At 48.2% G+C, this 14,350-nt stretch overlaps 1 protein-coding gene across 1 annotated transcript in view; it reads left to right on the plus strand.

Moving 5' to 3' along the window:
• Rin3 (Ras and Rab interactor 3) overlaps nt 1-14,350 on the plus strand; it is a 110,327-nt gene that overhangs the window by 42,975 nt on the left and 53,002 nt on the right. Inside the window, exon 3 of the mRNA XM_036205992.1 lies at nt 36-153. Within this exon, the coding sequence (XP_036061885.1) occupies nt 36-153 (118 nt within the window). The remainder of the gene's footprint in view (nt 1-35; nt 154-14,350) is intronic.

The following is a 14,350-nucleotide window of genomic DNA, read 5'->3' on the forward strand; positions in this document are numbered from 1 at the left end:
TCTGGTTCACTGAGCCTCTGCTTCTACCATTTCAGATGTTCCTGGTTTGCCGGGACAGCAGCCTGAAACGCCTGGTGCTGTGTGTCCATTTCCCTTCCCTGAAGGACAGCTCCACGGAGGTCCTGGAGTACCCAATTAAAGAAGAAAAATCTAGTAAGTTCTCACCTCACCTTCCTCCCTCCAAGCTACACAGTAGAACCTGCTAGCCACAAACCCTCCACTCTGTCCCCATGTTTGAAACCAGAATGGTGAAAATCATTTTTAGGGTTGAGTTGAAGGTAGCAGTTTGGATTGGGTAAGAGTTTGAGAGGAGACACGTGTTGGTGTGTTTCCTGTGCCCACATTATATGGACTAGACCTTGACCAAGTTTGTTTTAAATTCAGCTTATCACTCAAATGTTAAAATTGCCAGACATGGTAGTGCGTGCTTGGGTAACTCAGAGGCACCCGCCCAGCTACGCAGTGAGTGTCAGGTCACAAAGTGTCAAATTAGAAAGACACTATTTCAAAACATTAAGCAAAGTCACTGTTAATTTTCACTGTCTCTGCTCACAACTTGGTTGTCTTTGCTTCCCAGTAGCCATAGTCAAGTTCTTTCTTGTTTGTGAGCACAAAGGATGATAGAGAAAGAGAGGAAAAAGTAAAGAAATAAGATGTCTGGTCTTGGGTTTCAGCAACATATTAGTACATTCTCAAGCCGTGATTGTGATCTGGGGTGTGTCATGTAGCCTCTCAGGCTTGTTCTTCCATCAAATGAAACTAACGATCACTGTCCTGTCTCTGCCTCAGAGCCTTTGAAATGGTCACATGGGCAAGCACTTCTAAAGACTGGGTGTTAGTTCTGGGTGTGCACAGGACTATCAGAGCAGAGCTGGGGTAGGGGGAACCTGTTTGGGGATCTTTAATCCAGGCTGGCCTCAAACTCATAGGCCTCTGACCTCAGCCTCTCCACTGCTGAACTGAGAGGTGCACACTACCATGCCTGGATCCTGGGGTGGGTTTGTACTGATCGAGACATCTTGAATCTTGGACCTCGTCTAGGCTAAGCTCACCCATCTGCACCAGCTTCTGCATCCTTTCAAAGGTCATGTTCACGGGTTAGGTTTTAAAATCCAAGAAGCCTGTGATGAGAATCCCTAGGATAAAGCTGGGTGGTGGTGCATACACCTTTAATCCCAGCATTTAGGAAGCAGAGGCAGGTGGATCTGTGTGTTCAAGGCTAGCCTCATCTACAAAGTGAGTTCCAGGACAGCTAGAGCTGTTACACAGAGAAACAAAAAACAAACAAACAAAAAAGAATTCATAGGCTATTCCAAGTACCAACTGAGGACACCCATAGAAACAATTCCAGGGTGTCACCCTCGTCAACCACAGAGTGACAGCAGCTAAGGAAGCTACAGTAAATACTCTCCTGCTTGTTGTTCGGGACACTGAGAAAATACACAGATAAATAAGATGGAAGGGGCTGGAGAGATGGCTCAGAGGTTAAGAGCACTGGCTGTTCTTCCAGAGGTCCTAAGTTCAATTCCCAGCACCCACGTGGTGGCTCACAACCATCTGTAATGAGATCTGGTGCCCTCTTCTGGCCTGCAGTCATACATGCTGTATACATAATAAATAAATAAATAAATCTTCAAAAAAAAATAATAAGATGGAGGGCCTGGGGCTCTCCACTCAGGTTGGAGGGGCTATGCTAGAGATGGCAAACATCTCTATTCCTCTCATGATATCGCTTGACAGGTGTTACTGCCAAGGGGCTCCTGTCCAAGAGGATGGAGGGCCCACATCCTCCCTTCTGTAGGGAGAATCTGGAAGGGTATCTGAGATGGGGAAGCTTTAGGGCTGGGTCCTAAATGTGTGAAGGTGCTTGTGTTAGTCCAACAGAAGGCTGACTTTCTACAAAAGGTAAGTAGAGAGCAGGTTCCCGTCCTGCTGGGAGGGGTCTTTCCAGAGACTCGGACACAAGGCACATCCTATACTTAGCCCATGGTTACTGAGAGTGCATCTTGTGGCAGGAACACACGGCACCTGCCTTTTAGGGTATCAAGTGAGATAAGGGACGGCAGTGGGGAATGTGGCCATGTGGAAAATCAGCCAACTGCCACAATACCAAGAAATGGCTTCAAGTTTCAGGAAGCACAGGCAAGATGTGCCTCTCTCGGGAACCCTGCATGACCCTGCTGCTCTGCTACATGGCCTCCATGTTTTAGGGTTGGGTCCAAGGCAACAGTTAGACTAGGAAAGGAGTCTGGGTGTCTCCTGTACCCATTATTTTATTGACAAAAACTCAGTCATATGACCAAGCCCACCTGCAAGGGACACTGGGAAATGTAGTCAATCTTGTGCCCAGGAAAACGGAGCTGCTGGATTTTGATGAACTGCTAGGAAGGAGTTGCTCCCTGAGTATGAGGGTAGAGATGTGGAACTAGGAAAAGGCTCTGGAGTCAGGGGCGAAGGTGGAGCTCTCAAAGAGGATGGGGTGGGGGTGCTGTGGTTTTTCTAAACCACTGGAATACATGTCTCTTGGTGACTCAGAAGGGGTGGAGTTGTTTGGGTTGTTTTCTGTTACCCAAGAAACCTGGGTCATTTTTCCTATGGCCTGGGGAAGGTGACCTTCACAGTGTCTCTGGCACCACATGGTCCTGGATGTGCCTGTGACCCCTCGAGAAAGTTGACCAATAGGCCACAAACTGGTGGTCTGGGATTTCAGGATAGCCCCACCTCTTACTGAGAGTCATGACTTCTGGAACTCGGCTGCCACACATCAGTTACCTCTGAACTTTTAGGGACCCAAGTGCCTTGAGTGAGTTTTAGCCTGTGGGACTGGAAAAGTGGTCAGGTGGGGGCGTGCCGGGGGCTCTGTGGAGAGAAGACTGGTTCAAGGGGGTACCAGAGGTTTTTGGAGGTGACAGGGGAAAGTGGTGCCGCCCAGAAACTACCTGGGCTTCTGTTCTGCTCTGCTGTCCTCTATGCCTGCTGCTGTCTTTGGGGCATCACATGGAGGCCTCTGCACCTTAAACACAACACACCCCTTGGAAGGCAGGATGGTAGTCTGATTTCGTGTCCCCTTTCCAATTCTGAGCCTGCGGAAGGCAAACAGAGTAGGATGGTGGTAACTAGAGTTAAACCAGACCCAGTTCAGAAGCATTGCAGCCATGGAAAGGAACCCTCAGCACAGAACTGGCTCAATCCTGATCCAGCTTGCACAGGTGGGAATTTATAGTAAGCTGGAGATGGATGATTCCATGCAGTGCTGGCTGAAGGTGGGCAGACTGGCCCCACTTCTAAAGGATGGGAAACAAGAAAAGCTCGATTGTGTATAGATGGTGATCGGAGGGGCGGGGTGGAGGTTTCCGCCGCACTTGAAGGGGTTATTGCTAAAACAGGAAGTACATGGAGGGGCTTCTGAGAAGGTCCAGGAGCCTGTGACCGCTTAGTTGAGTGAAGTTCCGTTAAGGCAGATGGCAGTGTTACTAGAACTATGAAGGTCAGAGCCGGGCCCTGGCAGCCCCAACAAACTAGGCTGGGCCATTGGTTCTCCGTAGGCAAATTAAACAGAGATTAGGGGAAAGATGAAAAAAGAGAGCTGCTCAGTGTGGGGAGAGGAACAAGTAAAGAGATCCCGTCACCGTCCCCCACAAAGTCCATCTTCAGGGTCTTAACCTGAGGTTTAAGTTGAGGGCAAGAGGTCGGCATAACTAAGCAGCCCTGGCCGAGGGGTGTGGTCATTCCTGACTCATCACTGACCCCATCATTGTCTGGATCCCAGTGTGTCCTGCAAGGTTGTTTGACAGGTTATCAGAACTGTGAAATCTCTTTCCAGGAAATAAACCCTCCTCTAGCTGGCCCCAGGGCCCCAGCCTTCTTCTCCTAGCTGACACTCCAATTCCTTGGCGACAATGACTTCAGTAGTGTGGTAGCCCAGAGAGTATCTTCATTTCTGCCACGCTGGTTACACCAGACCATTCAGAGATGGGAGCACTGACATCTCAGGCTCTTGGCTTCCTCCAAGGGCCACATAGTAGAACTAATTCGCTGCATTTTACGGCTTTAAATAAATTCAGTGCTCAGCTTTGGCCTGAAGGTAATCAAAATAATGCAAACCAAAGTCATTCAGGCAATCTGGTTCTTCAATCCTTATTCCTCCACATTTACCACAAACACAGAGATGCCCGTGGTTTGTCTATTTTGTTCTCTCTTTACATTACTCTGCTGCTCCCAAACCTCTTTCCCTTGAGGTCTGCCGCCAGAGCCGGGCCAGGGGCTGTTTCTCTGCCTCAGTAATTCTAGGTCCCGCCCTCCACCCTCTCTTAATTCTGTGCCCTTACTGTCTTCAGGACTTGGCACTGACCGTGGGAGTCACACAGCCTGGTAGACTCTCACCTCTGCCTCTTGCCACTTGTGTGACTGGGGTAAGATGCTCCACCTCTCCAGGCCCTGGCACCCCTGTCTGTGAGGTAGGAATAATGACGGTGCCTGGAAGGAATCTGTTGTCCAGAAGACACAGGATGTGAGACTCTGTGGCCAGGCTGACTGCAGTGTAGTGTCCTGAGGAGGAAGTGGGAATACAAAGGCCCAGGCCTAGAACTGGAGCTTTCTGGGTTTCCCCACACAAGTGGAGGGAGGAGACCAGGGGGTGCCCCAAAAATGAGTCTTGCTTCTACCACAACTTTGATTTGAGGCACTTAGAATCCCCTCTCTTTCTTCTCCTCCTCCTCCTTCTCCTTCTCCTTTTGTTGTTCTGTTTTGTTTTGTCTTGTTTTTGAGACAGGGTTTCTCTGTGTACTCCTGGCTGTCTTGAAACTCACTCTGTAGACCAAGCTGGCCTCAAACTCACAGAGATCGATTGCCTCTGCCTCCCCAGTGCTGGAATTAAAGGTCTGCACCACCACTGCCCAGCTCCCCTCTCTCTTTTCTTACAAAGACTTTTCTTTGAAAAATTCTGATTCTGTCAGCTGAGCCTGTGGTGGTAACAGACTGCCCTAAACCTTAGTTGCTTACGTACAAAGTAACATGGACGTACTGTTGTACTAACATATGATTATGACAAACATATACAAAGTAGCGTGTGTGTTCTCACTGATGTGATATGAACGACCTGCAGCTGAGTTTCTTCACACTGCAGTGCTGCTGAAGAGCCATACCCATCCCGGTAATGAGAGAGAAAGCAGAATTCCATGATGATTCTGGAAGGTTCCACTCAGGAATGGCAGCCAGCACTTCCCTGCACAACTCATTGACCAAACCAGGCCACATGGCCAGGCTGGAGCCCAGTAGGGTGGGAAGAATGATCTCCCCTCATACATGTGGCCAGCAGGAAGGGGAAGTGACTTCAGAGATTAAGCAAAAGAGGATTTACAGCAGGGATGCACCTGTTGAAGGAGCAGAGAGAAGGATGGATGGGGCTATGCCAGCTTCCGGGAGGTAATCCTGCCCCTTGATGGCTGGTATGAACAACCTGTCCTAGAGGGCACTGTATCAGGAGCATCCTTTCTCCTAAATGCTTGAGCCAGGAATGTTGCAGACTTGCCCCAGATTGTGAAGTATTTGCACATGTGTAATGAGTTGTCTTGGGGATGAGACCTAAGCCTAACAAGGAAACTTATTTATGCTTTATACATACTGTATAACATAGCCTTAAAGTGATTTTTTTTCTTTTATAATCTTTGCAATGTACCTGCCTTTTAACTCTGCTTGTCAGTTGACATCAGGTGTAGAAGTTTTCACTTGTGGAAAGATGTCAGGTGGACCAAACAGTTTTGGAGTTTGGAGCATTTCAGATTTCAAATTTCCAGATAAAGAGTGCTCAGCTGAACCTGCTTTTTCATTAATATGCATAGAGGTGGCGAGGATGATAAACATATTCATGGGATGGCATTTTCCTAGTGGTTGCTGAATAAAGGAAGAAGAAAACCCATTTGGGACTGTCTCTACCAGAGCAGTCCTGAGGCGGTGTGGTAGCCAGGCCCATGCAGGAAGGGGGCGATGCAGTGCACAAGGCCTGAGCCACAGTTCCATCACTCACTCTAGTCCCTCTGGACTTTAGAAAGGTCTATCCATGATTTCTGAGTAAATCGTCACTCTCGGGTGTGAGTCTTACATCAGGTTGTGTACATCAGCCCCTGGAGAACAGCCCATCTCCTGGGCAAGTATGAGAATTCTCATGCTGTTTGGTGTGGGGGTCATCATCAATAGAGGCAAGGGAGAGCTCTCAGGGTTAGTCCTCCTGGGCAGTAGAGATGCATATAGGCATGGTAGAGTATTGCCAAAATGCCTTTAACTTCTCTCCATACTCTTGAAAGTAATTGTCACCAGCTGAAACCCTAGAATGAAATCTGACCTGTTTTTGAATGGAGGTGGCTTGAGGCCATGAACAGGTGAGAAATTGTTATGCATAAAGGAGGGATAGGTGTAGAGACTCCAAATTTTAGCAGGAGGTGAGGCGGGTTTGACTGCCTTTTGGGAGATCTCACAGGCTTGTCAATGCAAAGCCCCCCACCACCCTTTTTTTAAGAACATGAACTTTGGCTAGGATGACTGTAGGTTCTAGATTTTTATTCTTGTGAGATCAGGTAAGATGCCTGACGTCCTAGTTACCGTTTCTTTATCTGTGAACTGAGGGGGACTCCCCAGCACAGCTGTGAGCAGATCCTTGAAAGAAGCTGGGGGGGGGGGAGCACTTTGTATCTAAATGTAGACACTTCTGGGAAGAAGTCACCAGCCCCAAACGTGTAGCAAGTGCTCGGTGCACAGTGGCAGTTATAATTAGCACCCTGCAGCTCACACCTCGCAACCCCTCATTTCCTGTACTGCCTGTCCTGAGGACTGCTCTAAAAAGGAGATGCAGCCCGGACTGCTGAGTGGCCACAGGAGCTTGGGTTAAAACAGCCATGGTTTACTTCATTCTGCCTTCATCATTCCTACTTGGAGCTTCCAGACCTGGAGTTGTGTCAGGATGAGGCAGGGAGGTCAGTTTAGCTCTAAGAGATCTCCTGCAAAACCTTGGGAAAGCAACTTAACTTCCTCCTCCTCCTCCTCCTCCTCCTCCTCCTCCTCCTCCTCCTCCTCCTCTTCTCCCTCCCCTCCCTCCTCTCCCTTCTCCTCTTTCAGTTCTTCATTTTGAAGATCTCACAGGAGAGCTCAGGCTGGCTTCAAATTTGATCTCTTCGTGCCTCAATCTCCCGAGTATTGGGATCACAGGCATACACCACCACGCTCCTACTTCATCTTCCCACCTCTCCATGGTCCTGTCTTCCCTTGGTATTTTTGAAGGCCAGGGTGGTCTCAAATTCCCAATCTTCTGCCTCCTGGATGCTGTGATTACATGCCTAGCTTTTTTCTTCTTCTCTCAATAGATTTTGAGTCACGGTCACGCATGCCACTATTTGCCCTTCCATGTTCACAATCTTGTTTTATCATGAGCTTTCTCAGCTCTATGCTGCTAAGCAGGTCACAAAATGTATCCCCAGGTAAGTGTCTACTGAATGGGTTTTGAGGGAAGACACTTATAAGGAGGCTAAGACACAACCCCAATCCTGGACCAAGCAAAAAGAGGTGCTCCCCACTACAAACAAGGTCCTATAATGTAACTGTGCTCTTGAGACGTCAACACTCCTTATTCCTGACTAAGGGAGATCACCCGGGTCCCTTGGGGGCTGGGGAGCTGAGAAGCAATTGTGAGGGAGAACTTTGGGGAACAGGCTTGAGAAGCTCAGAAACAAGGAAGGCCAGGCTGGTCAGGTGGTAACCGAAGAGACAAAACCAAGGCTTCGGGGGTGGAATCGGCTGGGTCCCCAGCAGCTGTGACAAGCACACTCCACTGTTAAGGATTTGGTTTGTAGTGTCATGGGAAGGTTTTGAGCAGGAAGCAGCCCAATGAGATGGATGCTTTAGGCCCCCTGGGCTGTGTGGCAGCTGGCCGGGACAGTGACCAGTCACAAATGAAGAGGAAAGGAGGATTGGAGAAAACAGCCAGTGGTGAAAGCTTTATGACCATTTAGGTGTTGGGGCTGGAGAGCTGGAAGGCAGGACTGGGGGTGAGCCCTGGAGAAAGAGAGCACTCTGCGTTGTCATGGGAGCACCCTAGACAGGCAGGAGAGTCCAACAGGTGAGGAGAGGAGCACTCCCCAGGGTCAGTGCCTCAAGAGAAAAATAGGGCAGCAGCCCTTCTCCAGTAAACGTGACCATGATGGCTAGAGGAGTTTGTTTTGTTCTGAGAGAACCCAAAAAAGATCTGAGGCGCAGGGTCTCGTTGATTGTGGAAGGAAAAGGATGGTGAAAAGAGGTTGGTGTCACAGTGTGTGGTCCTGGTCTGCCTGTGGGTGACTGCCCACGTTCAGGGACTTTGCAGCTTCAAGAAACCCATCTAAGGGACAGCAGCGGTGGAGGACATAGGGGCCAAGCTCTAGGGTCTCTTGGCTTTGGTCTCAGACCTGGGTGATCTTGGCTCAATATATATATACATACACACACACACACACACACACACACACACACACACACACACATATATATCTGAGTCCATCTGTATTGCTGTAACAAATAACTGGGACCGGGTGTGGTCAAAAAAAGAGACATTCATTTCTCACAATTTTGGGAGCTAGGAAAGCCAACATTAAGTCATGGGCAGGTAACACTGTCTGCTGAGGGCTGCTCCCTGCTCCAGCATGGTGCCTTACTGTTTCATCCTATGGAGGGGCAGGGAACTGTGTTCTCCATGGCAAGAGATGGAAGGACCAGAGAGCTGAACCCTGCTTGAAGCTTTGTAAAGACTTAATGCTGTGGTTTGGTGGTAGAGCACTTACCTAGCATACATGAGGCCTGCATTTCATCCCAGCATCACATATTAAGTCAAAAAAAAATAATTAAGAGATGGGAATGTGGCTACATTGGTTAAGTTCTTACCTAACATACATAAAGCCCTGCGCCCAATCCCCAGCTCTACATAAAACCAGGTGTAGTCCACGTGCTTGTACACTGAGGAGGTAGAGATAGGCCTGTTCCTGGGGTTCAATAGCCAGTTAGACTAGCCGAATTGGTGAACCCTAAGGCTAGCAAGAGATTCTGTCTCAGAAATAAGATGGATGGCTCCTGAGGAACAACACCTAAGGTGTTCTCTTCCTCACTCTCCCCACCTTCCTTAAGTCAAAGAGAAGTTAGAGTTAGAAACTTCACCCCTTTTTCAGTTATGGATGGATGGATCCAGCAAGCAGAAACTCGTAAAGGACACAGTCGAGCTCAGCAGAGCCTATCCAATGTGACAGACCACTAGACCCATGGACCACTTCATCAACACAAGCATACGCACATTCCTCTCCCGTTTACAGGAAGCATGCAGCAAACAGACCACACTCTGGGCCATGAGGTGTGCCTTAAGAGATTATGGAAAACAGAAACCAGACCAACCACATGGAACCAAAGTAGGAATCAACGAGCAGAAAGACTGGCACATCCCTACTAGATTAAGCAGCACATCACCACAAAACCATGTCAAAGGAAAAAATATCTCATGGAAAATTTGTAAATACTTTAAATGAAAATCCAAACTTCTCAAATCCAAACTTCTCAAAATTTGTATTGTAGACAGCACCTATGGGAAATATATAGCATTGAATGTGTACATTAGAAGAGAATGAAATCAGATTTCCTATTCAGTACTCTCACTTAACTGGCTCTGGAAACTAAAGGTCATGTGACATGTGGCCCTCATTCCCATCAATCACACATGGGCCCATTATACCTCTAAAGAAGCTGTAGGAAGAATGGACAAGAAATGTGTGTGGACATTCCTAAGACCTACAAAGTACAGGAGTGGTCCAAACACTGCTGTATGTGTTCCTGTATTCATCTGTTTATGAATATGAGTACTTAGCATTTATGGGCTCCTGGGTGATGATAAGAAGGTTTCTTTTCTTCAAGTCTGGCCAGGGAGACAGAACAGGCAGTTACAGAATAGTGTGATTAGGGCTCTTGTGATCAAGTGAAAGAGTGAGGGATGGCATCATACTTATTATAAACCAAGGTCCCAGAGAGAGCACAGATGTGACGCTCAGCCAGAGTTGGCTCCTAAGAGTCACCAGGGTACTTGAGTGGATGGGAGCAAGACTGGACAAAACCAGACACGGGGCTTGTGTCTTGTAGTCCTCAGCACTTCCCTGGGAGGAGGCTTGAGCTGAGTGGAACACCTGACATAGAGGCCATCTAAGGAGAGATTCCTAGGAACCTTCGCTCTGGGGACGTTTGGGGAAGTTGACCTGGCTCACTTCCTAGGTTTGCTTTTGCACCAGGGATTCCCGGGCAGCACTACCCTAAGAAGAATGAACAGCAGTAGAGCCATTGTGAGCTTGAACAAAGCCCTGGGTGGGTATCATGAAGTGGGTTCTCATCAGGCTTCCCCAATAACTTGACGTGTGTCCTTAGAGCCACTCAATGCCTCTAAGCCTCCTGGGAAAGAGAACTCCTGACTTCTGGCAAATAATAGATTCAAAGTGCCCTGGAAGAATAAGGCCCCTCAGCTTTGTCCAACTATGTGTGTCCCACACACCTAGATCAGAAAGCCTCCCCACAATCTAGAAAATGCATGGTGCTGCGTCCAGACAACCTAGCTGCCTTTGGGGAAGCCATATTAGTATGTCTCCCCAACAGAGGCAAGAACTTCTGGGAAGTTCCACAAAAAAACAGACTAGTGTCTTCTGTGGCTCTTTGTGCCTGTCTCCCCTCATTTGTCAGAATCAATGAAAGGTTTGTCTGGCTCTTTGTGGCATAGCTGACTCAAACTTTATTATGTTTATTGCTTCTGTCTTGGTTATCATAGAGTCAACATTGAGGGAACTTGCCCTAGAGGAATTTCCCCTGCTGGAATGTTCCTTTTATGTAGTTCCCTGTCCAACACTACCCTCTGGCACCTCCAAATGCAGAAGCCTCCTGGTGAAGCCAAGCCACCGTCACTGGACTCTGAAATTGTAAGCCTTCAGTCTCAGGTATTGGAGACTTACCCATATGGCTTTTGGACTGCCTGTTCTCTGTCTTCACCACCTCTGAAGCAAGTGTTAGGATCTCCTCTTTGCAGCTGAGCTAATGGTGTCCAAGGATGTCAACTGGGATTCAGCCAAGTCAGAGATGCATGGCTCTTTCACCAGAATCCAGTTGTTTCTGGTCATGTCTCTGTATTCTTCATTCAATGGGCTCTCCAAGGGCCAGAGGAAGATGGCAGAGAGAGAAATAGAGCAGACAATAGTCCAGTCATTAATGTTCTCATAATCATGTCAGTTTCCTCTTTGTGTTCCTGACACAGAGCCAGAGCCAGGCAGAAAAGGAGCAGGTAGGGCTATGTGGCCTCAGTGAGGACAGCCATAGGGATAGGAGTTCCAGGCCTGACTCTGCCTTTGACAATTGAGCATAAGCAATCTTGTTCTGGGCTGTGGCCCTGGCAGTGTTAGAACCAGTCAGATCCCCTGGGGAGAGCTGGCTCTTCCCAGCTAGGGATTAAGTATATCATGAGACCAGCAGGGGCTATATCTACTATATCCAGGGTGGTTTTCCCTGGAGAGCTGATTGTGGCCATTCTTCCTGCTGCTGCCACTTCCCGTCTGGAAAATCAGGGTGTGTGAACCTGGGCCTTGACATGTATATGAGCATCTTACAAAACAAAGTGTGTGTGTGTGTGTGTGTGTGTGTGTGTGTGTGTGTGTGTGTGTGTGTGAGAGAGAGAGAGAGAGAGAGAGAGAGAGAGAGAGAGAGAGAGAGAGAGAAGAGAGTTGGAATCTGAACACACTATGTTAGGAACACAGATTCTGAAGAAACCAGATGAATGACATAACTCAGCTGCTCATGGCTAGCATTTGCAGTCTTGAGGAATTTCCTTGTAGACATCTGAGGTGCTTCTCATTGGCTTCAGCATTCTGAAGACCACAGCCTGTCATTCACAGAAAGGATGCTGTGGAGATTTCTCATGCTTTTCTTTGAGAAATATCAATGGCAGGGGCCATGAAAGAAAAAGCCAGAAGACAGGCTTAGCTTTGAAGTCCAATGGTCACATACTACATGGATGAACCTGGACAGGAGTTCAGTTTCCTTTTCTGTGGCCCATGGAGCTTCCCCATAGCAAACTTTGGGGGAGACCCTCGGAGAATGATGTAAGTTGTATTGGACCCTCTGTGTCTCTGAGGACTGTAGTTTCCCACCAGTCTTGGGACTCCAGCAGGATCCCAAGTTTTCAGAATATGGCCCACGGATTGGCACAAGAATCTCCCCCTTATAGCCTAGTCTAAAACATTGCCCAAATGCCTCTTTCTCCATAGAATGATGGCACAAAAAGTATTTAGTGAGATTTGGCTCGTTACTGGGCTTTAGGCAGTTATAATGGGAGAGACGAAGGACTACGGTATCATGGCAGTCATTTATTAAGCATTTGGTATGAATTATTTATTTTTTAATTTTGAGGCAGGATCTCTCTCCATGCCCAGACTGGCCTCAAACACACTGTCTTCCTGCTTTAGCCTCCTAACTGCTGGGATTACAATTGCTCTGCTAATTTAATCTGCGTGTAAGCTTTAGGATATGGTGCCACAGCGTGGCAGATTAAGGTATTTTTTGACGCTTCTTCCTTCTTGGGGTGGAGTCTGTTGCCCCTCCTTTAAATCTACTTTGGTCTGTGACTTCTGCGGTCAACAAAAGAAGCAGAAATGACTCTAGCCAGTTCCTCAGAGGTTTTCAGAGAACTGGCACTTCTTAAATTCTAAGAGCTGAAGAGAGAAGCCTGTGGATGATGGAAGGGAGACAGGCCTGGGAAGGAGATGGATCTGGCTGACTGTAGCCTTTTAACTCTCTGTGCGAAAGAGCTCATTTGAGAAAAACATCCTGGACCCTCCAAACCGGACCAGGCCCCAGCAGCCAATAAAAAGTCAGCTCCCCAAGGAGTGGAAATGTTACCCAGCTGAGCACTGCCCATTTCAGACCCACAATGAGTTGTAAGAAGATGGTTGTTATTTCCAAGTCCCTCTGTTTTGTCTTTTGCTACACAGCAGTAGATAACAAGAACCAAACTCCCGTTTTCCAATAACTGATGCTGCTCAGAATCACACATTACTGACAGCAAAGCTAGGTTCAAACCCCAGGAACCTAGCTCTAAGCACCTGCTCCTAGTACTCAGTAGTTCTTGGGCCGATGAAGTGGCCTAGCAGGCAAAGGCCCTACTACCAAACGTGACAACTGTGTTCCACCCTGGGACCCACTCACAGGGGAGAGGAGAGAACCAATTCCCACAGGGTGTCCTCTGGTGTCCTCTGACCTCCACACAGGCTCTGCTGCCACATACACTGTGACTTGGCCTTCCTCTGCATATAAATAAATGTAATTTATAAAATGCAAACTAAATGCTTCCAAGCTCCATATGATGCTGCAATACCTGTAATCCCAGCATTTGGGGGGCCGGAGGAGGGAGCAAAGTTTGAGGCCATCCTGGGCCATAAAATGAGACTCTGCCTCAGGAAGAGGAGGAGGAAGGAGAAGAGGAGGAGGAGAAAGGAAAGAAGAAAGAGGAGGAGGGAGAGAAAAAGGAGGAGGAGGAAGAAGAGGAGGGGAGGAAGGAGCAGCAGCCACTGCTGCTCTTAGAAGCGTCTACTCGAGAGGAGTCACTCGCTTGCCATGATTAGAGGTTTATGCCTTGGTTTATCTGTTTATTGAATTTAAGCACACTAGGCCCAAGGTATACATAGATGACTATGCTAGAGCATTGTGAAGATTTTACTGCTCTCAGAAGAATCCACCAAACACTGGTGATGGGCAGATGGGTGTGGACATGTGGAGTGTCCTGAAGGACAGAGAGAAGTGTCCGATTTGGACAAGAGAGGAAGTGCATATCAAGAGGCAGGACAGCTCATGCAGAGTGCCAGGGTGCTGGGTGTGTCCAGGGGAAGTTCATTGTGGGCAGAATGTGGGTGTGTGGAAGGGAGGGGTGAACAGAGAACCAGATGCCAGCGGAGGCCCACGAGGCTGTCCCAGAGCTGTGCACACAGGCCTTGAGTAAGGCTCAGCCTTTGTCCAAAGCCCTCTAGAACCCAATGAAGGACCTGTGTGTGGGGATGTCATCTGATGTGCCTTTTACAGAGAAGTTACATGTCTTTGGGGAGGGGGCAGTGAGAGCTAAAGGCTAGAATTGAAGAGAGGCCCTGAGGTTGAAGACTAGAGAGTAGTCTATGGCAACAGTTAGGGACAGCATGTGGGACTCGCCCCAGGCAGCCATGGTGGGCATGAGGAGAAGGAACATGTCCCAGAAATATTCAAGAGAACTGGCTTGCAGAAGGAAAAGGCGCTGTGGGAGGGATACAGCAAATGACATGGTAACCATGCA

The sequence above is a fragment of the Onychomys torridus genome, chromosome 14, assembly GCF_903995425.1.
Source record: "Onychomys torridus chromosome 14, mOncTor1.1, whole genome shotgun sequence".
NCBI lineage: Eukaryota > Metazoa > Chordata > Mammalia > Rodentia > Cricetidae > Onychomys > Onychomys torridus.